This window comes from Spodoptera frugiperda, chromosome 29 (genome assembly GCF_023101765.2).
Source record: "Spodoptera frugiperda isolate SF20-4 chromosome 29, AGI-APGP_CSIRO_Sfru_2.0, whole genome shotgun sequence".
Taxonomy (NCBI): domain Eukaryota; kingdom Metazoa; phylum Arthropoda; class Insecta; order Lepidoptera; family Noctuidae; genus Spodoptera; species Spodoptera frugiperda.
In genome coordinates this window covers 9,633,688-9,653,862 of record NC_064240.1, presented here as the reverse complement: position 1 = coordinate 9,653,862, position 20,175 = coordinate 9,633,688, and the positions used below count along the sequence as shown (strand labels likewise).

At 34.1% G+C, this 20,175-nt stretch overlaps 3 protein-coding genes across 7 annotated transcripts in view; 1 reads left to right on the top strand and 2 right to left on the bottom strand.

Moving 5' to 3' along the window:
- Positions 1-1,693: 1,693 nt before the first annotated feature.
- The window catches only part of LOC118268625 (transcription initiation factor TFIID subunit 13), a 136,768-nt gene continuing 118,286 nt past the window's right edge, over positions 1,694-20,175 (bottom strand). The window contains exons 1-5 of one of the 5 annotated variants that reach the window (XM_035583179.2): positions 3,964-4,116; positions 3,566-3,744; positions 3,132-3,289; positions 2,842-2,900; positions 1,694-1,882 (exon numbers count right to left, since the gene is read on the bottom strand). In XM_035583179.2, the coding sequence (XP_035439072.1) occupies positions 2,887-2,900; positions 3,132-3,289; positions 3,566-3,744; positions 3,964-4,002 (390 nt within the window). In that variant the 5' untranslated portion in view covers positions 4,003-4,116 and the 3' untranslated portion in view covers positions 1,694-1,882; positions 2,842-2,886. Of the gene's footprint in view, positions 2,901-3,131; positions 3,290-3,565; positions 3,745-3,963; positions 4,117-20,175 lie in introns of those variants that run through there. The other 4 variants (XM_035583177.2, XM_050706627.1, XM_050706626.1 and 1 more) reach the window with 4 other exon arrangements.
- LOC118268465 (RNA-binding motif protein, X-linked 2) lies at positions 4,405-6,516 on the top strand. Its single transcript, XM_035582970.2, has 5 exons — positions 4,405-4,574; positions 4,823-4,975; positions 5,429-5,558; positions 5,880-6,041; positions 6,314-6,516. The coding sequence occupies exons 1-5, from the start codon at positions 4,561-4,563 to the stop codon at positions 6,461-6,463; spliced, it is 609 nt and encodes a 202-aa protein (XP_035438863.1). The 5' UTR covers positions 4,405-4,560; the 3' UTR covers positions 6,464-6,516.
- Positions 6,506-8,632, bottom strand: LOC118268619 (inositol polyphosphate 1-phosphatase). The gene is made up of 4 exons (XM_035583172.2): positions 8,091-8,632; positions 7,781-7,925; positions 7,420-7,622; positions 6,506-7,285 (listed from the first exon to the last, which is right to left on the bottom strand). Exons 1-4 carry the CDS (start codon positions 8,533-8,535, stop codon positions 7,050-7,052), a joined length of 1,029 nt encoding a protein of 342 aa, XP_035439065.2. The 5' UTR covers positions 8,536-8,632; the 3' UTR covers positions 6,506-7,049.

Here is a 20,175-nt window from a genome sequence, read left to right as displayed (position 1 = left end):
ATTTTCATCTTTACGATCGAACACTCACGTTTCATATTTGTTTTAAATAACTATGATTGGGGCCATATTTTCAAAATGTTGAGAATCATTGACATTAAATTTTGATTTGTATAAAAACATTTGCTTTTATTTTAGTGTGTTAAAACAATAATTGTAAAATCATGTTAAATTATTTTAATTGATTGATATTATTATTTCGTTAAAACAGTAGTTAGTACTGTTTAGCAAGCTATTATATTGTCAGCCTATTGTATTGCACAAATAAAATTTTAAAAATATATTTCTTTTTATTTCAAACCGATTCGTGCCTCGCTAGATCAAGCTAGGAAAGTTGTGGGAATTGTTTTTTTTTGTGATAGTGCAGATTTATACGAAAGGTTGCGTCCCAGCCGGATTAAAAATCTTGCGATATCTCAGAATCTCAGGTCCTAACTAAAAATAATGAAATTTTAATCAGCCAGTAAAAATAGTTTTTCTGTTTGAAGGACAGGGTGGGAGTGACCTTTGATGGGGATGCGCCCATTTGTGTAATCTCAAAGTATACATATTTTGACTAATATTAATCGCTTCCTAAATTTAATGGAAAACAATTGGACGTACTTACGCAACACAGAACCAACCCACACGATGACAGTTTTGAGAAAAAGCAATTTTTGTCTAAATTTTGTATACATTAAAATTGTATGTAATTTTGGATAAAGTTTATATACAATATTGTACCAAATAGTTTATACTATGTATACAAAGCTAATATTGATAAAAATAATTAGTATTTTAAATAATAATCAAAGAAAACTTCGATGGTTCCTTATTGAAAAACTATGAAAAACTATCTGTGTGTGGGTTGGTTCTTTGTTAATTTATTATCATGGTATAAATTTATAATAAAAAATGAAAAACCCCATTTTTTCAATGTATTCTTTTATTATTTTAACATAAAACCATTTTAACCATTGACCCAACACACACACACAGATAGTTTTTCAATAAGGAACCATCGAAGTTTTCTTCGATTAGATATTATTTAAAATACTAATTATTTTCATCAATATTAGCTTTGTATACACAGAATAAACTATTTGGTACAATATTGTAAATAAACTTAATCCAAAATTACATTCAATTTTACACGCGCGCGAGCACCTGTATACAAAATTTTTCAGGATTGTTGGGTGACTATGGGATATGGATCTTGTTAGTTTATTGAATAATTGCGGTTAATTACCAAATTGTTGGTTGGTATCTTTGTCATAGAATTGTTTTGTTCTGTCAAAGTTGTCAGATCATTTTGATCTTTACAGGGTCGATAGAAGAGTTATTTTTGAAACTTTCTGTGTCCTTATCTTGATTTTGACAATGGTGTGGATTGGTTCCTTGTTGCATAAGTACGTCCAATTAAAGGCCCACAAATGCGAGCGTAAGAAAAAGCTTGGTCTACCTGCTTAAAGTGCTCAATTATAAATTGCATCTCAAGCAGATCCTGAAGGTATCTATTATTAATGTATTTAATGTGAAAGTGTTCGTCAGTGTTCTCTTTCTTCTTTCTTTCACACACGTCGCATTAGAGCATTTTTTTTAAATCTAGAGATAATTAAAGAGGTCGGACATTGTGATATACATTTATTTGCCTTAACCACATGAAGCCTCGGGCAAACATTCAATACAAAAAACTAAAGTAGAATAAAACAACAAATAAATTATAATTGTTTTATTATCTTACAAACTAAAAGTTACATTGATCTTTCGCTTTGAGAGGAATGTTTTACAGTACAAATACTAAATGTAATTAGGTATCAATCCTTGGTTACAATTATCAATTTAGCAGTGGACAAAATATGCGCAAAGGTAACAGTCCTGTCAGTCTATCCACTTCTGAATTATTCTGAAATACAAACAATTGTATTATCTTTCAATAATTAACAACAGATAATATTATTTGTGAACATTACTGCGACTTATGATAACCATAGCCCAACATAGGTATTAAAGACTACTACTATTACTAACAAAACTATTATTAAATTAAATATGTCAAATATTGTGTTGTCCATGACGAAGAGTCTTTCTGTGATTTGGAACTATTAGAGCTTTTCTCCATGATTTTCATAAGTAAAATGTGTTTTTCGTAGTTAATTTACTATGTCTCATAATACTTATTATAAAAAATCTCAATGTATTGTCTACAAAACAGTGACATATTTAATCTAAGCTAAATTAGAGACAATGGGGGGGGGGGTGTGCCTTAATAACGACTTACTTGTACTTATAGGTTACTATAACTATGAGTATGTGATGTATCTGAGAGCAATGTAGTTAATAAAAGCTCTGCTCATGCAGGATAGGTTAAAAAGGATTATTGATAGGATTACAGAAAAAAAATACATTTTAATTCAAGCATAGAGAAAGCTTTAATTCATATTTTTAAATGATAACGACCATAGATATACATATCACAGTATTGAGCAAAGAGGTTGTCATTTATGTTACATTGATAATTAGATTATTTAACTAATTTAGTTTAAGGTAGAAGAGAGAGATAAAAAATATAAGATGTTTCTATACTACTATAAAAGCCTAAACAAATATAGGAGAAATGTCAGTTTCAGTTTCTAGTAAATTTCTAGTCACTAGGATTTTTTTTTAGTTACTACATAAATCCAGTACCAGTGCTAAAGGATAAGTTATTAATGAAATGTTTTGTCAATACATCGTTGAAAGCCTCATAGCATAATAAACATAGCGGCAAACATAATAAGGGTTAGATTACAATGGTTCACTACAATGATATTAGTTAGTATGTGCAAACATAAAAGCAAGGTGTCATAATGAAAATACTGCTACTTGCATCAGTCTTAGAAGCATGGCAGCTTTGTCTGACCATCTATGTTATTGTTGATCTTCTATAATTTTACAAAAACACATTTATTATAATGCACAACATCATAAGTACAAGAAAAATTAAACAATCATACAATCATTCAGTAAACAATTAGTTCTTTAATAATTCATACAATATTCCAAATGTAAATTGATTTCATTGTCAGTTTTAATTAATTAATTTCGAATAATTAGGCATTGTTCTGTTATTAAAAGAGACATTTATAACTAAGGTCTTTCAAACTTCTACTCACCGACATATTTAACTTCATCAAAAGCCTTTCGTGCTTTCTTTAGTTCTTCATTCATGGTTAGCAAATCTTTGACACGGGCATATTTGCGCTGGTCTTTTCGTACTAAGAAAATTATATCTTCTACTTGTACTCTACCTGTGCGACCAACTTCCATTGCCCTGAAAAATTAGAATAAAATTGTTAATTATAACATCCGACAATAAGCCTACTGATGCAAGATATTTCCTTTAGGTTGAGGTCTGCCATAACCTCATACTTGGTAGATGTCTCAGTATTTGTAGTTAGGTCACTGAATATTAAGAGGATACTATACTCAATGCCCATCGGAGTATTATGGTAGGTCAAGTTTTAAACACAATATTTGTATAAATACTATGAAAACGAAACTGTAGTATGATTGTTAATTAATCTATAAAAGAGGAGACTGTACGCACCTATGTGTAGTTTCTGTAATAAATTCAATAACGAGATCTTCTAAAAAGTCCACACTTTCAGTGTAAGGGTTCTGGTCATCACCAAAGCCATACATCATGCATCGTAATTCTTTACTAAACAGTCTTTTACGTCCAGATGCTGTAGCCCCAAGCTGTTGTTCAGTTTCTTCTTCGTCAAACTGAAAATTAAAGTTAACATTTTTGAGAACTTTCAAATAAACTTTATTTATTATTCATGTACACCAATATTATACAGCTTTACTCAGGAAAACACAAATGTTATTCAGGTATTGCATATTCCTGAATCTGTATCAGCAGACCTGCGACAGGAAAAGCAAAACTAACACGAGACAGAAAGTACTGAACTTTAGTCGTACATACGTAAATAATTCACAAACCTGATCAAAAGTATCCTGTGAGTCAGGAGGAGTAGTCATTTTATACAATAATATCACTCACAATTAACGAGGAAAGAATAAAATGTGTTCCACTTCCCAGAGCGTGTTTATTTTCTAATATTTCTCGAAACAGAATGATGACAAATTGACAACCAGAAATGTCTCATTTGTCAAAGTCAACGACAAAACTATATTTTTGTCTATGGTTATGCAGAAATATCACTAAAGAATCGTGCAATATTTCTGCATTGATTGCACGATTCTTTACTACACTGTATAATTAAATATTAGCTCAATAACATTAATTCAAACACTTTTTCAATAATGACATTGCATTTATTGCATTTGGTTTTTTAAAAACAATAGATAGAATGCATTACTGCGCGAACAAACATTAACCACAGAGAATGAAAATATTGACAATGACAATACTGACAACTTGACGTTTCTCAAATGTTTGTTGATTCTTGATTTGATTGTATTTTTTCAGGTTAGAAATTAAATCTATTTAATTTAGATTTAGAATGAAAATAGTGACTTAAGTTATATACCGGTGTATTATTTAAATAAACAAGTGTGCCAAAACTTTAAGACAATATGAATCCTATGACGTAAGTACAAAAACAATAACATTTTCAAAAATTACCATGTAAACTAAGCTGATCAGTAGAACCTTTCAAATATAACTTAAAAGTTATTTGTTTACAAAGTAATAAAATAATGACCATCACAGAACACTACGTTAAATGTCATAATCATTTGAAAACAAACACAATTCTAAGAACATCTTTTGTATTAAAATGTTCGCTATATTGTACGCTTGTGGTATATAATTTCGATGGTTTTCGTTACATTTCAGTAATATGAAAAATGTGCTCAAGCTGAGTGAACGTGAACTTGGCAGTGCATCGAAGTCATCATGGCACGACCAGTATAAGCATAGTGCATGGATATTTATTGGAGGGTTGCCCTACGATCTTACAGAGGGCGATGTAATCTGCGTTTTTTCACAGTAAGTGAATTGTCTTCAGTACCCTTAGTACGAGTTTGCTTTACGTTTAAAGTAATCGAACCGAGAGTGTGTTTGGCACTGTGATTGGTTGGTTTATTCGAGCTGGCCAATCACAGAACAGAACATGCTCTCGTTTAGATTACTTTAAACATAAAGCAAACTCATACTAACTAAGGGTATAGTCTAAAACTAATGATTTAAAACCCTATCTTAACCCGTCGTGTGCCAGAACGCAGATCTATGCGGGACACAATGTATTTTCTATTGTTGTCTTATAAACGGCATATGAAAGGTTAATGGCAGATGGTAAAATACATATATCACCATCCCTAGTCTTCTTGTGGATTTCATATGAGTCATCTTATAAGCTACAACATTTTATAGAGACCTAGATAGTAAATTACAATCTGCTATTTCTGGAAACTCATACACAAACAAATTTTCTTTTTTCAGGTATGGTGAAATAGTGAACATAAACTTAGTCAGAGACAAAGGAACTGGAAAATCAAAGGGATTTGCATTTATATGTTACGAAGACCAACGGTCAACTGTGCTGGCTGTAGATAATTTAAATGGATTAAAAGTAAGCTATTGTAAAACCTTATTTCAATAAAAATTGAAAAGAAATAAAATAATCTCATTTAGAATTATCTGAATATCTGATTTAAAAAAAAAATATTATTCGGTAAAAAAATATTTCATTCAATTTCAGATTTTTTTTTATCAATCCAAGCTAGTTTTAAATGACATGAAGAAAATGTTTTACTGAGAATCACTATAAATATGCAAATCTTTAAAATAAGTTAAGCTTCATAACTACTTTCTTATTATTCTCATTTAGTCTACCACACCTTTTATTGATATTACTCAGTTTTGTATTATTATCCATTTATTCTTCTTTCAGATTTTAAACAGGACTATAAGAGTGGACCACTGTGAACAGTACCGAGCCCCAAATGCTGACATGTCTAAAGTAGATGAGGTGACTGCCTCAATAAGAATGGAAGGCTGTGCTCCACTGATTGCTAGAAAACCTGAGCCTCTTCTGAAAAAAGAAGTTAAAGAGGTATTATGATATATTAAATATTTTTTTTTATAACCATGATCATCCCACTGCAGGTCAAAGGCCTCCCTTCTTTCTTTCCACCCCTCACTGCGCAGAGCTTTCTGTGACCAAGTCTTATTGCAGGTCCCAAGTTTGTCCCACCGTCTCCTTCTGGGCCGGCCATGCTTGAATAAAATTTTAGAAAACTAATAACACATTAAGTTTTATCATAGCATTTCTAATCAAATCATTTTATTGACCTTCGCATAACTACCCATACCTTATTTTTCTAGGAAAAAGATACCAGAGAAACAGTAAAAGAAGGTAGAGTAAAAAAGAAGAAAGATAAGAAAAGTAAAAAGAAAAAAGAAAAGAAAAGTAAAAAGAAGAAAAAGAAAAGAAGCAGAAGTTCATCATCATCGGATTCCGATTCTAGTGATTAATGTAGATAATAATAATTAAGCGAACAAAAGATAAGTAAAATGTTTTATACAAATTGATTTCTTTTATTTTGGAAACAATACATCACCGTTTACAATAACATGCAACATAGAGATCATTTAAAATTTAACATAATTGATGAATAATGACTAGACAAATATATTATTCAATACACTTTTAAAATATTAGTTTACAAAAAGTTCAGACAAATATTCGAAAAAACATTAACACATGATACATTCGAACAACAATATTTCGTTAAAAATCTGCTCTTAGAAATAAGTTGTAATATTATGTACTTAAAAACATCAATGGCAACACTAGTTGTTTAGTTATTATCTTAATACTTTATTATAGTCATTATATGACACCAATTCCGATGCATACATACTAAAATTGATAACTACCACATTTGGAATAGATAGCCTCAATTTTATTGTTTCAAATTTTCGTCAGCCCTACACATGACACAAGAGCTAACATTATATTAATCCTAGAAATAAAATACTTTATTCTACTTGAAATCTAGGAGTGGAATCACAGGGAGGGATGGTTTTAAACTTTAAATATTTTCTTTTCATAGAATAATTAATTTTCAAGAATTTTCTTAATTTTTTCCAATGTTGCCACATCAGTGAAGGCAATGATGCCATCTTTGTTGCTATAGTGTTGTGGCTCCATGTGCATTTCATCGTTGTAAGTGATGGGACTTTTCGTTGAAAAGCTAATCAGGTCCCCGCCCTTAGCTCGGAGGATAGAGTGGGGGGCACAAGTGTCCCAGCGGAAGGTTGTTCCTTGAGACATTATGTATGCTGTAGCTTCACCTGTAAAAAGAAAAAACAGACATTTTAGTCCCACAAACTTCAAAAGCTACAGTTGTATGGTTTTGTAGCTCGATAATCCAAACTATATAATCAGCTCATGATTTATAATGTGGAAACCCAAATTCGTTGATTACCTATGGCAACTTTAAGCAGTTTGTGTCCAGCTCCTGGTGCAGACTTGACTTCCCATCCAGCCTGCTTGAATTTCTCAGCGACTTCTGGCTTCTCGGCAGAACTTATCAGTATAATATTACTTTCATTGGTATCTGGAATGTCATTTCCACCAGTTTCACGGCTTTCTTGGTAGTTTAAACCCCATACTACTCGTCCCTTGCCACTGTAAAATTAAACAAGATATTAAAAACTGAAAATATAATTTATCTGTCAGGAAAACTGTAACAAACTTGCATTATAACATGGGTATTATAAACAAGCAATAATGCTATTGTAGTTATGTTATAATAATAAAATGTATAAATAAAATATGGATCTTACTTATTATAAAATGGTTGATTAATAACTCCAACAATGGGTTCTCCTGTGGACCTTAAATAGGCGCCTATAAGTACTGTAACACAAGGAAGACCTCGGTCTGCATCAGCACGACCCTGCACTCCAGCTATGAACTCCGCAGTAGCATCTGAAACAAAATAACGGATGAATTCTCCCACTAAGGATACTTATTCGCTAATTGATAAATAATAATTATAATGAAACAATAATGCTATAATAAATTCCTACTGGGTAGGTATGCTGTTCTATAAAAGGACAAATAAGGAAAATATTGTTTTTCCTGTTCACATACCAATTGGATCAATCCAAATGCCTACATCCGATGTATCAATCTCTGGAATATTTGGTAAATTATCACAAAATGTATGCTCTGTGTCACGATGAGCCGCTTCAGCCATCCGTTTCGCGATAGCGGGCGCCACTAAATACTGCAGGAGATCCGTGGTCCCTTCAATATTTTCTCGCAATTCAATTCTCACTCCACCAATCTCGGAACACTCTTCGCCTCTGACATGGTCTGCAAGTTCTGGGAAATGCCTAGCTATCTCAGTTTTAGCAGCTTCTTGAGCCAAAACATCTGCGATAGTTTTAAAATCTCTCTCAAAACGGGCGTTGGCATCGCCATCAAACTTTTCTGCCACTAATAACACTTCGTTCTTGGAACCAGCACAACAGGATCGAGCAACACACGCTGCTTTCTCAGACGCATTTATAAGAGTCTCTAATATATTCTTCATTTTCACAATTTTTTTCAAAACAGAATGAGAATTAAATCAATAATTGAATTTACTGAATCTGTCGGTGTCGGTAGGACATCTATTTGTCAATGTCAAAAGTCAATGTCAGATTTGTTTACGTTTAAAAATCAATAACATTTCAATAGGGATGGACTTCTAATGTTTAGGTATGATAAAATCGACTAAATTATAAAGACTAGTACTCACTCAACAAATTCGTCATAGACTATATATCATGAATACGGTGTAAAATAAGCTTAATAATGTACGTATCTCTTAAAGCTGGATAGATGGCGGTATTCTTGATTTCATTTAGTGTGAATGATAAAGTTTTGTTATTCTATCGTACTGGTACAATGATTAAAAAATATATTTATTGTAAAGGTTCAAATATTGTTCCTATCTAATTTAATGTCTCAACTTTGTCAAAATTAGGGGTCTTGAGGTGCTTGCCTAAGACGCTCTGTAGGTTGAATGGAGAGGTAGAGCTTTTTTAAAATTTGTTTTAATTCTATTGTGGAAATCATTTCTGATTTCAGATTATTGTCATTAGAAGATATTAGCCACTCTGCTGAACAAACGTAGATTTGATCCAATTAATAAGACTGAACATCAGAATTTGACTTATAAATTGCTGCTGAATTTTTTTAACACCTGCCTAAGTTCTTTGTTGTTTGAACTTCTTTTTCAGCAAATCTTTATTTTATTTTATTAGATCTATTCTGTCATCATCACATCAGCCATAAGAAGTAAGAACTTCCACTTCCATATCTATTCTATACCGACCTATATTCTGACTGAGTATTAAGAACTAATAAAAAAACCGTTTCTTTTTTTAAAATTAAATAGGCCTACAAATACATTCAAAAGATTGACAAATATCAATAAAGATCGACATAAAGATATAATCATATAAAAGACAAATTCTTCAAATATTTCGTGCGCGACTGATATGAAATCGTTTTGTCATTTTTAATGAAAGTGTTCAAGGTCGCAGGGTATCAGCGCACGAGTGCAGTGGTACAAGCCACGAGCGGTACCAACGAACATGAATGCGTGAAACTTATCGTGAAACGGTGCGTGCTTGACCTTAAATGCGCGTGCCTATCAAACTATTTTGTTAAAACCGTTAGTATATTAACCGAAGTACCGAATAAAGTGATATTTACGTTTACGAGACGTGTTCCGATTTTCCGATCTAGTTCATGAACACTGCTTAAGTTTAATGGTTTTCTAAAAAAAATCTTTGTATGTGGGTAGGTTCTGATTTCTGATCAAAAAAAATGTGGGGAATCTACTTAGGTATTCTTTCGCGGTCGGCTCTGACTGACTCATTCGGTTTATAAGTGTCTAATTTTATTTTATTTCAACAAATCGCTCCTAAATATAGACAATCTGCGCTCTGACTATAAATTTAATGTAAACAGCTATTAGGTATAGGTGTTATAGAATTACGATTTTAATATTTTTATGTGCATTATTTTATTGAGAATCATTGTGAAATAGTTAATGCTGAAATAATACTTAGGTAGGTACCATACTTAGTCGATTTTTATAAGGTCTGTATACTTTTGACCGAGTTTTGTTTTATATTTCCTTTCTCTAAGATCTCCTCACCTTGTGATTTAATTAATTTATTAAAGTATTGCTTTTGGTTGCTGTCTACTTATTCATAAATGATTTATTACACTACACTTGTAGCAGTGTCCGTGTAACAATGTCTTTGGCGGACCCCTTTCTTTCTATAATAACCGTAGTTTTACACTAAGAGTGTCACCTGAATCGACATTTACAAACACAAATTCCTTACACATCACACACCAACACGCACCTATTCGCAGATCGTAGTAATTTTGTACCTACTGTATGATTACCCAACCACTGTGGCAGCCGCAGCCAAAATGAGTTCATAAAGTATGCATCGAGCACCGAGGAAGTGTGATGATGAGTGGGTCAGTATCTACTGAATTATTGAAAAAAATGTACCTACTTATTACTATAACGACTCCTTACAGAATTTGGGACTTTGATTTCCTTTTCTTTTTTCTAAAATATTTCTTTCTTTATGTAAAAATAGTACTTAGCCTATGATATTCCTTAGTATATCAGCTATCTGCCAATAAAAGTCCCGTTAAAATCGATTCACCCATTTCAGAGATTAGCCGGAACAAACAAATAGGCAAACATACGAAAATTGTAAAAATTTAAGTAAAAAATGTGATTTGGGTGTATGTATCGTGTGTATATTGATATGCATGTAGTAAAATGTGGTTATTTCAATATAACAAACAGACATTCCAATTTCATTTATTAGTCTAGAATTCTAGATAGATATTTGACGGATATTGATTACCTAAGTATAGGTAAACGTCAACTTCAATACATAGGTACTTAGGTAATATAAGTACTTAAATAATTAATGATTTATCTTTCAGCTTTTATCCGTGTGTTTAATGATGATCATTTTGTTCAATCCATTTCTTCATCTCTTAGGTAAGTATTGTATGAAAGATTTATACCTTAGTTAGTTGTAACTATTAGGTAACTACTTATAAGGTGTTACTGTAGGCCATTGTAACTGTTTAACCATACAAATACCATGGAGTATTACATAACCAAATGTTCTTACATAATCTTTATTTAAACAATATCATTGTGTCACGATGCTGCCCGTATGAAGTCCATTGGTGAACAAAAAAGGTAATTTCACAATTCATAAGCTAATGTGCTTTAACTCTGTCATTTATTATCAAATGTGATACCTTATTCTCTTTATTTAAATGGGTATCCATGTAGATATTTATTGTTTACAAAATACCCTGACAAATGGAGAACCTCATCCTTTTTTGAAGTACGGTTATTAAAAAAAGAAGATGATTTAGGTTTGAAAAGACTGATGACTGTTGATGAAGCGAAAGACGTATGTAAGATTCGTTGCAATTGACGTTCCGTTGCCTCTGCCTACCCCTTTGGGAGACAGGCGTAAGGTTATGTATGTATGTATGTATGTATGAGTAAATGGATAAACTAAACGCAGTACCTACCTACCTAAATTTTAGCGGTGGCACGGTGGTTTCTTTAAGCCGAGATTAAAGAATAGAGAGTCATTACATTAAGTACGTATACTTCACGTAAGAAATGTGATGACGGAATGATTGAGCAATGGTCGTGTCCACGTCGTTACAGGTTACACGCACACATTGCATTTAGCAATGACCACAACAAATCAACAATTGTTATTACCTCTATTATCTACCGACTACGCGTCTCTCGTTGCTCTAGATTCGGATTCGAGGCATGCACGTGGCATTTATCGAAGCATTTCTACTGTAATATGTGTTTTCATCAAACTCTCTTAAATTCAATAAAACCCTAAGATAGTTGACATTTAACAACAGTGTAAGTAAGAGTATAGTTTAAGTGAGGGATGAGGGGTAAGTCCCTCACGCTACGTAACTCTTAGTTAAGAGTCTTCTTCTTGGGAGTGTCGTAAATAGTCTACAAAGGACGACTACACATTTGACAGAGACCGGGCAGTAGCGCTCTCTGATAAACTTGAACCTTTGGAGCTGCGGACTACCTAGCGGGTTTACCGGGGCTCCGGCTCGAAGGGCAGAAGTAGGAACGGTTGATTTTTAGTCAGTACGAGTGTGACACTCCCTCTCGACTCTCGCCCAAAAATCCCTTAACGCAACCTCTACTATGAAGCTTAGAGATGCCTTTGCCTAGACGAGGTCGTACCGCTGCATCCGAGGGTCATAGACTTGGAGTCCACCGTACTGAACGTTTTAGGTTTTGATATTTGTATTTTAGTTAACAAAACATTTTTGTCTTCAACTACTAAGTAAGCCTACCTACTTATCTCACTATCATAAAAAAGAATTTGGACTACACTATTTCGTCTATTTACACGTCATATAAAACTAATTTGTGTTAAAATTTAATTCAGAATCGTGACGTGCAAACTAATTTTACTTATCGTTAGACTTTCATTAGGTACATTATATCTAACGGGTTTATTCAACGCTGTTTCAGCTGAAATAGCAATGAAAATGGCTCCACTACAAGTAGGTGAATAAGATATCTATACATATAGGTACTCACGTACGTAAATTAGAATACATAAATTAACAGAACAGTTAAGACTTTAACCGCCAATAGAAAACTGTTGAAAGCAAATCCTCCGCTAACGTCGGTCACCGGTGACCACCACGGCATTCAAAGATGAAATTCTTATAAATCTTACTATTTACTTTTTTACTAATAATATTAAAAATGCGAATGTTTGTAAGTATGTTTGTTACTCAATGACGTCAAAACGGCTGACGGGATCGGGATGAAAGTTGGAACACGGGTAGATTACCTAGGATCTGGAATTACACATAGGCTATTTTTTATCCCAGGGGAACGCAGGCGAAGCGGCTGACAGAAGTTCATCATCATCATCAGCCTATAGCAGTCCACTGCTGGACATAGGCCTCCCCAATTGTTCGCCACTTTGTCCTCAAAGTTGTTTCTACCTAACTGCAACGTTTGCCCGAGGTAGACATATTTCTGAACAACTTCGAGGACGGCTCCGTGAATCGCAATCGGTTCCGGTAGAACATGTTCATTGAACATGACCTTGGTTTTGTCCAAGTTCATCCGTAGGCCGATGCGTGCAGAGGAGTCAGCCAGGTCGTTCAGCATCCCTTGTAGGTCCTGCAGCGTTTCTGCCATTATGACGATATCATCTGCGAATCGCAAGTGAGAGATGTGTTCGCCATTGATATTGATGCCACGTCCTTTCCAGTGCAGCGTCTTGAACATATCCTCCATTGCATTAGTGAACAGTTTCGGGGATATGACGTCCCCTACTCCTCGATGCAATGGTATGAGACGTGTTTGCTGATTCTGTACTTACAGAAGTTACTGACAGAAGCTAGTAAGTCATGAAAATAAATAGACATAGTAAATTATATTTTTATTACGTGTCGTATTTTTCTAGTCCAACGGTTTTAATACCGAATTAACACAAATTAATTACCTACCTGGTAATTTTATAACGAGGTTATTTTTAGGTAAGTACCTACTCATAAATGTGCCTGTCTTGTCTCTGTGCAATAGTTTAATAGCTAGTGTCTTTGGTCATATAAGTATAAAGAAAAAAATACATACGTTACACAACATCACGCCATTTAATCGAAAGGGTAAGACAGAAATCATATGAACAGCTTATAAGTGGCCACTGCTGACCAAAGCCTCTTCTTGCTTGGAGAAGGTTTGAGCATTAATCACCACGCTTGCTCAATGCGAGTTGGCAGGCAGAGCCTATATACAGGTCAACATCATCTACTTTTTACCAGCAATGTTAAGAATCCAATTTCATTTTCACCGCTGTATTAAGAGATTTCGAACTTTATTCGAAAAAAAAACCCAAAATGAAATCCCATACCCGTGTATTGAACGAGACTTTTGTCTCGGAAGGTCGTAAGTCATGATTGCGACCACTCAACCAATTGGACATTAAAATATTATCGTAATTGCTTGATCTACAGATTATATAGATATAGTAGGCATTTGACTATATCCTTGTAAGGTTCAAGAAAGTAGTGCCCTTGACTTGTTAAACATGAACCTTTTAAAATAGGCCTTCCCCGCCTTAACCTCAGAAGTACAATAAAACAGTGACTAATAACTTTGCTCAAATGCACTAAAGGACACTGTGAAAAACCCAAGGTTAGCAAAATAAAGCAAATTGAGTAAAACATCTATACCTATATGGTTAACCAATAAGAATTATGACAGACAGCCTTTCTACTGGTCTTTTCTCAAATTGGTAGGAATCAGTGTTGGAACTCAAAAAAGGGAAACAATTTTTTTTTAAGAGAGATTCAGTTTAGTATCAATATGAGTCATGATTAAGTAACTTAAGTTTCATCAATTAATTATAAATTATTGAAAAGAGGTTTTAATTAAATATGAATATGAAGAAAAAAACTGAGTGATCTGATTAGTCACCATTAACTCAGTTATCTGAAGCCGATCGACGAGATCCCAAATCGACGTATGTCGATAGCAACTTCGAAGATCAGCTTCAGCCATCGTACTGCTCTCTCGACGTGAATTGTCGACGGCTGCAGTTACCTCTACCGCGGCCGTTGGCAACAGGCCACTCGTGTGTAAGAGTTCTAAAACCTTTGACTGCCGACAGAAAATGATTGAATGTTGAAGGTCACTGGTGAGGTGACCTACGCGGCGGTTAACGTATTAAGAGACCTATATATAAGTATAGGTATATTGATTCCTTTTTAGATGGAAGGATTTCCAAAATCCTCATAATAATGAGAAGACGGCCTCACCGAAAACCGATGTGAAACAACGCTTGCGTTGTGTTTTGTTGTGTGAGTGAGGTTACCGGAGGCCCAATTCCCCCTTCCCAATCTTCCCAATCACCGATTCCCCAACAACCCTTAAATTCCTAACCCCCAAAAGGCCGGCAACGCACTTGTAGCGCCTCTGGTGTTTCAAGTGTCCATGGGCGGCGGCGATTGCTTACTATCAGGTGACACGTCTGCTCGTTTACGTGTTCCATAAAGAAAAGAACAAAGATATGCACAAAAGTGCATCTTTCAATAGCGTGTGTAGGTAATTGTGTATACCACTGAATAGTATCTACTATCTATCTATACTAGAACTATAAAACAAGTAAATGTTATTGTAGTTAAAATACAGACAATACGCACTGATAAAGTAAGATTATTAAATATTTATAAGGAAGTTTTCTCACTTCTTTTGTTCCCCATTTATGTATACAGAAGTGCATAGAATACAACTTTCCCATGTAGGTAAACACTAAACAGTAAAAGCGAACCTTGTTGCCACTACACACGGTTCACATAACTAAAACCTAGATAATAACTTGTGTCTTCATCTTGTTTTTTATTAATGTTGGTGTTTATTCTGTTAACGTGCCTTAATAGTAATAAATAATTACCATATATCCACTAAATTATTTTTCTTCCATATTGCACAATAGTCCTGCATCAGTCTTTTGGTGTGCATACAGGGATAATCGCCGGCTAATGTCCCATTACATTTTAGATTAAAATTGTTCAACGGGCCTCTGCGAGTTGGCTTCGGCCCTGGCCTTCCTAAGATACCTGTGTAAGGATCATGTGGTCCCGTGATAGGTAAAGAACAAATACATAAATAAATAAATAAATCAATAAATAATACATTTGGCCGATTGCGAATCTAAACGTTGAACTTGATCTTGATCTTGAGATCTTTAGCAGTAGTCCTTGTGACCATTTAGCAGCCTCTTTAAAATTAAGTTAAAAATCCTTTTTTACTATACAACATATTTATTGATTACAAGTAGGCTCGAAGGGCATTGTTAATTAACTTTGGTTTTTTATCAGAAAGTTGACAAACTGTTACCTACTACCTCAGCCGGTACTACAATTTAGGATTTCCCATGTAATACTTAAACCTGCTTGGGTTTTTATTAGGTAATTTAGTTTTTTGTTCCGTTTATTAAATAAACTAGAAACCTGTTATTATCTGTGATCTTAAAGTTCAATTCAAAGACAATAATTTTTGAACAAAGAATGTTTAATTTTTTATTATTCATGTCGTGCGCTGTTTCGAATTTGAAATTGTAGTTGGATTGTTTAGCAAATTATAGTCAATAGCTTAGGCTTTTGAAAGGATAGAGCTGACAGGTCACATGATTTACAAGGCTTTGGTGAAACTCAGGTTTAAGTAATAGGGAGCCTATTATCATACACCGGCGGCACATTCAGACTGAGAGTTGTTAATGAAATTTTACCAAAATAAAAAATAGAATAGCGTAGCATAGTTTTTATTAACACTTTTTTCGACTTCGAAATTTGAACCCATTTAAGGGATGATTAAACAAGAAGTCAGCTTTATGGAGGATTAATTAAGTAATCAGTTCTATGGACAAAATCACCAAAGAGGTTTAATCTTGTATTTATTCACTTAAACATAAAACATAAAATATTTCGCAACATCAATTAGATTAAATTAAATTCTTCGTAGCGACTTGTGCAAAAATTGGCCAACATTACCTACTCGAATCCCCTGACGAAATAATTAACGCATATTTGGTGAAAGTACGCAAACGGGTTTCGTATGGAATACCTCCGATACGAGATTATGACCTTGTTATAATAATAAAAGTTGTAATTCCTTGAAAATGGTAACAATCGCGGTTGTGTAACGTGAATTACTTAAATCATGTTTCTGTTCTTAGGATATGGGTATCGGTTGGTGCAGTGGTTGAGCAACGGGCAGCTGGTCAACGTGTTACGGGTTTCCTTCCTCGGTAACAGGCCTTTTATGGTTGTCGTTGTTGGCCAGATCAATATTGTATGTATTATAAATGCTTCTAAGATTAAGAGTGTTTCCGAAGTGATACCACGGCCTTACAGAAAACCGCAGTTAAACAACGCTTGCGTTGTGTTTCGTTGTGTGAGAGAAGTTACCGGAGGCCCAATTACCCCCCTTCCCAATCCCCGATTTCCCAACAACCCTTAAATTCGTAACCCCTAAAAAGCCGGCAACGCAATTGTAACCCCTTTTGGTGTTTCAGGCGGCAGGCGATGCGTCTGCTCGTTTACCGGCTTATACCAAAAACAAAAAAAAGTTAATATTATTATTTTTATAGACTCTTGTGATGCGATGTTTTCTAACGTTTTTGAGCTCTACATTACAATGATTCTCAATTAAAAATACAAAGAATATTAGAAACGGTTTTTAGGTAAACGAAATAGCTCGCGAATCACGCGTTTGTCTGCAACAAAGTAAATAAGTATAGATCTATTATATTGCGGTATTTTGTAATTTATGATGGCATTGAAATCTTTGCTTCTATTTTTTTTTCAATTCAAATTCATCAGTTATTTCCGTCTATTGTGGAACATAATTATTTCCCTAATTTTCTTTCTATTCATTATTTCTTCTAGTTTCTTTATATTATTGATACACTTACTATAAGTACAAGTAATATTACTGGACAAGCTTATGGTATAGGTAATATTATACTATTATAAAGTACTTATATACAACTATCTTATTAATATTATAAATCCGAAAGTTTGTGATTTTGTGTGTATGTTTGTAACTCAATCACGTCAAAACGGCTGAAGGAATCGGCATGAGATGTATAACAGGGGTAGATTATGATCTGAAATCTGCTGTCTGTCAAAATGGTAAATATCCCGTCTCAAGTTCTTATGATAGTGTTAGTGACCATGTCAGTTTAAAAACTTATATCAATTATGTTTCTATCACAGATCTAACAAAAGAAAAAAGTTTTAATCAACATTATAGTAAAAAGTCTTTCTTGTTTTGGCATAGTGACCGTGACCTTATCTTGTAATAACGATTGTGTGGTAGTAGTGCGACTGTCGTGATCGCACGCTATATCGCAGCCCGAACAGTTCACTCTTACATTGTGAACGTAATAGGTAGAAATGATTTAATCATGGTATCAGACACTGACGTTAATAACAGAAAAAGTTTAGTAAGTCAAGGTTTAGTAAGCAATTGTTTTGTTTTCGAAACCATTGTTCAATGGAGAAGTTATATAGTTTGTGTGCAGTTTTATTTGAGGTAATTATGCTAAGAAATTAATGAAGTTTTCCTTTGTCGAGGGTTTTCCGGCTCATTTTCATAATTGGGAGAAGTGTTGGATGGTTTTTTAAATTATTCTTATTAATTAATAGAACGAGATCCCTCAGTTCTCCGTTGGGGACTCATAACATAACTGGATGAACCTAAGGACCTCCGTCAGGTCTTCGTGGCGGAATGGCGGTAAAGGCTTCTGCGCCGTACTGCCAGCCTCACTACCGTTGAGGCGATCCGGCCAGTACTCGACGACTGGCTCGGGATGAAGCCAATTCTTATCTTCTGTAGAATAAAATTGAAGCTTGACAGTTGTAGTATGTATGAGAGAATTGTCAAATAGATATTCAATGTTAAATCTCCGATAAATCTTATTTCAGTATCTGGCGTTGGAAAAATCAGTCCTAAGAAGGCCATAAGTACAAATAACAACGATTTCACATAATCGTTTAAAAATTGTATATTCCGGTGAAATCGTTAGATTTATATTAATAATAATTATTAATAATTTTAATGAATATAAATATAACATAAATATTAACAATCTTAATTATTATAAATACCAATTACTTTACCCAGATTTATTGATTGTTCCTATAATTTTCATTTAAAGTTCTGTCTAGATTTATACATATGGGCGTATGATATATTATATACATACCCACACATATACATAGTCCGTATACTATACATACTTATCTTATACTTCTAATATATACTAATATATAAAGCTGAAGAGTTTGTCTGACGCGCGCAGCAAAACTGTGGAATAAGCTATCGTCGGCGGTATTTCCGAACCGATACGATCTTCTAAACTTCAAGAAAAGAGCGTATTCCTTTTTAAAAGGCCGGCAACGCACCTGTGACTCCTCTGATTGCTCACCATCAGGTGACCCGTCTGTTTGGTTGCCCCCTACTCCAAAAAAAACGCGCTTATCTTAGGAATTAAGTACTAGTTCAATTTGAATCTCGATGAATAAATCTCAGCTTAAGTGTTCGTGCTGACTCGCAGGCGCAGTCGCGGTCGTGAAATATCAAGCATTAGCTACTTCCGCGCGGTTTCACCCGCTCCACTCAGCTTCTATTAATCGTAGCGTGATGTTTTATAGCCTATAGGTTTCCTCAATAAATGCACTATACAACATAAAAACGATTATTCTAATAAGACCAGTAGATCCGGAGATTAGTGCGTTCAAACAAACTCTTCAGCTTTACACACACACACACAACTTCACGCTTTTTATCTCCGAAGGGATAGGCAGAGGTGCACATTACGGCACGTAATACCACTATACAATGTTCACCCATTTTTCACCATTTGTGTTACAAGTCCCATGTACCTAATAGGGGGTGAGCCCAAACTCCAGACTGAGAAATTATCGGAAATCCGAAAAAATCCCCGTAATATTTTGTCCGACCCGGGAACCGAACCCTCTCGGGTTCTCCGGCAGTCGACGCACTTCCGTAATATTTTGTCCGACCCGGGAACCGAACCCGACACCCCTTGTGAACTTGCAAGCAATCGGCTCTTCAGCTTTATATAATGAAAAAAAGAAGATACATGAGTAAGTACATAATATATTAAGTATAGATACATGACATCCCGTTATTTACACCGTTCTTACGTTATGTTCGTGAACACTTGGATGTCGTGTCATATGTTTTATGACTCGCGTGTCCAACGGTTAGCGTGGACAAGCACTAAATTAAAATATGTCTACATAGTAACGATTAACTAATTTTTTAATAATTTTATGTATTTTGTCAGTGTAATTTTTTTTAAGAAGAAAATACGTATAGCAAAATTTTAATTAAATTACTGAAATATGTGATCAAGTATTCTACTAGAGGTCTAGTATCCTACCTAGAGTTAGTATACTAGAGAGCCTTTGACCAGCAAAGGTCTTATATTCGCCCTATATTCGGATTTTCGAAAATTTACAATATTTTTTGGAATTATTCCTATTTTTTTTTTATTGTATAAGCTAGTAAACGAGCAAACGGATC

What these genes read in the sequence shown, in the direction of transcription:
- LOC118268465 (XM_035582970.2), top strand. An exon ending in GTAATCTGCGTTTTTTCACA is followed by an intron (nt 4,976 to 5,428) that starts GTAAGTGAATTG and finishes TTCTTTTTTCAG; the next exon opens with GTATGGTGAAATAGTGAACA. An exon ending in TGAAAAAAGAAGTTAAAGAG is followed by an intron (nt 6,042 to 6,313) that starts GTATTATGATAT and finishes TTATTTTTCTAG; the next exon opens with GAAAAAGATACCAGAGAAAC.
- LOC118268619 (XM_035583172.2), bottom strand. Translation starts at nt 8,535, where the DNA reads ATGAAGAATATATTAGAGACTCTTATAAATGCGTCTGAGAAAGCAGCG. An exon ending in CATTTGGATTGATCCAATTG is followed by an intron (nt 7,926 to 8,090) that starts GTATGTGAACAG and finishes ATTTTGTTTCAG; the next exon opens with ATGCTACTGCGGAGTTCATA. An exon ending in ACTGCTTAAAGTTGCCATAG is followed by an intron (nt 7,286 to 7,419) that starts GTAATCAACGAA and finishes TTCTTTTTACAG; the next exon opens with GTGAAGCTACAGCATACATA.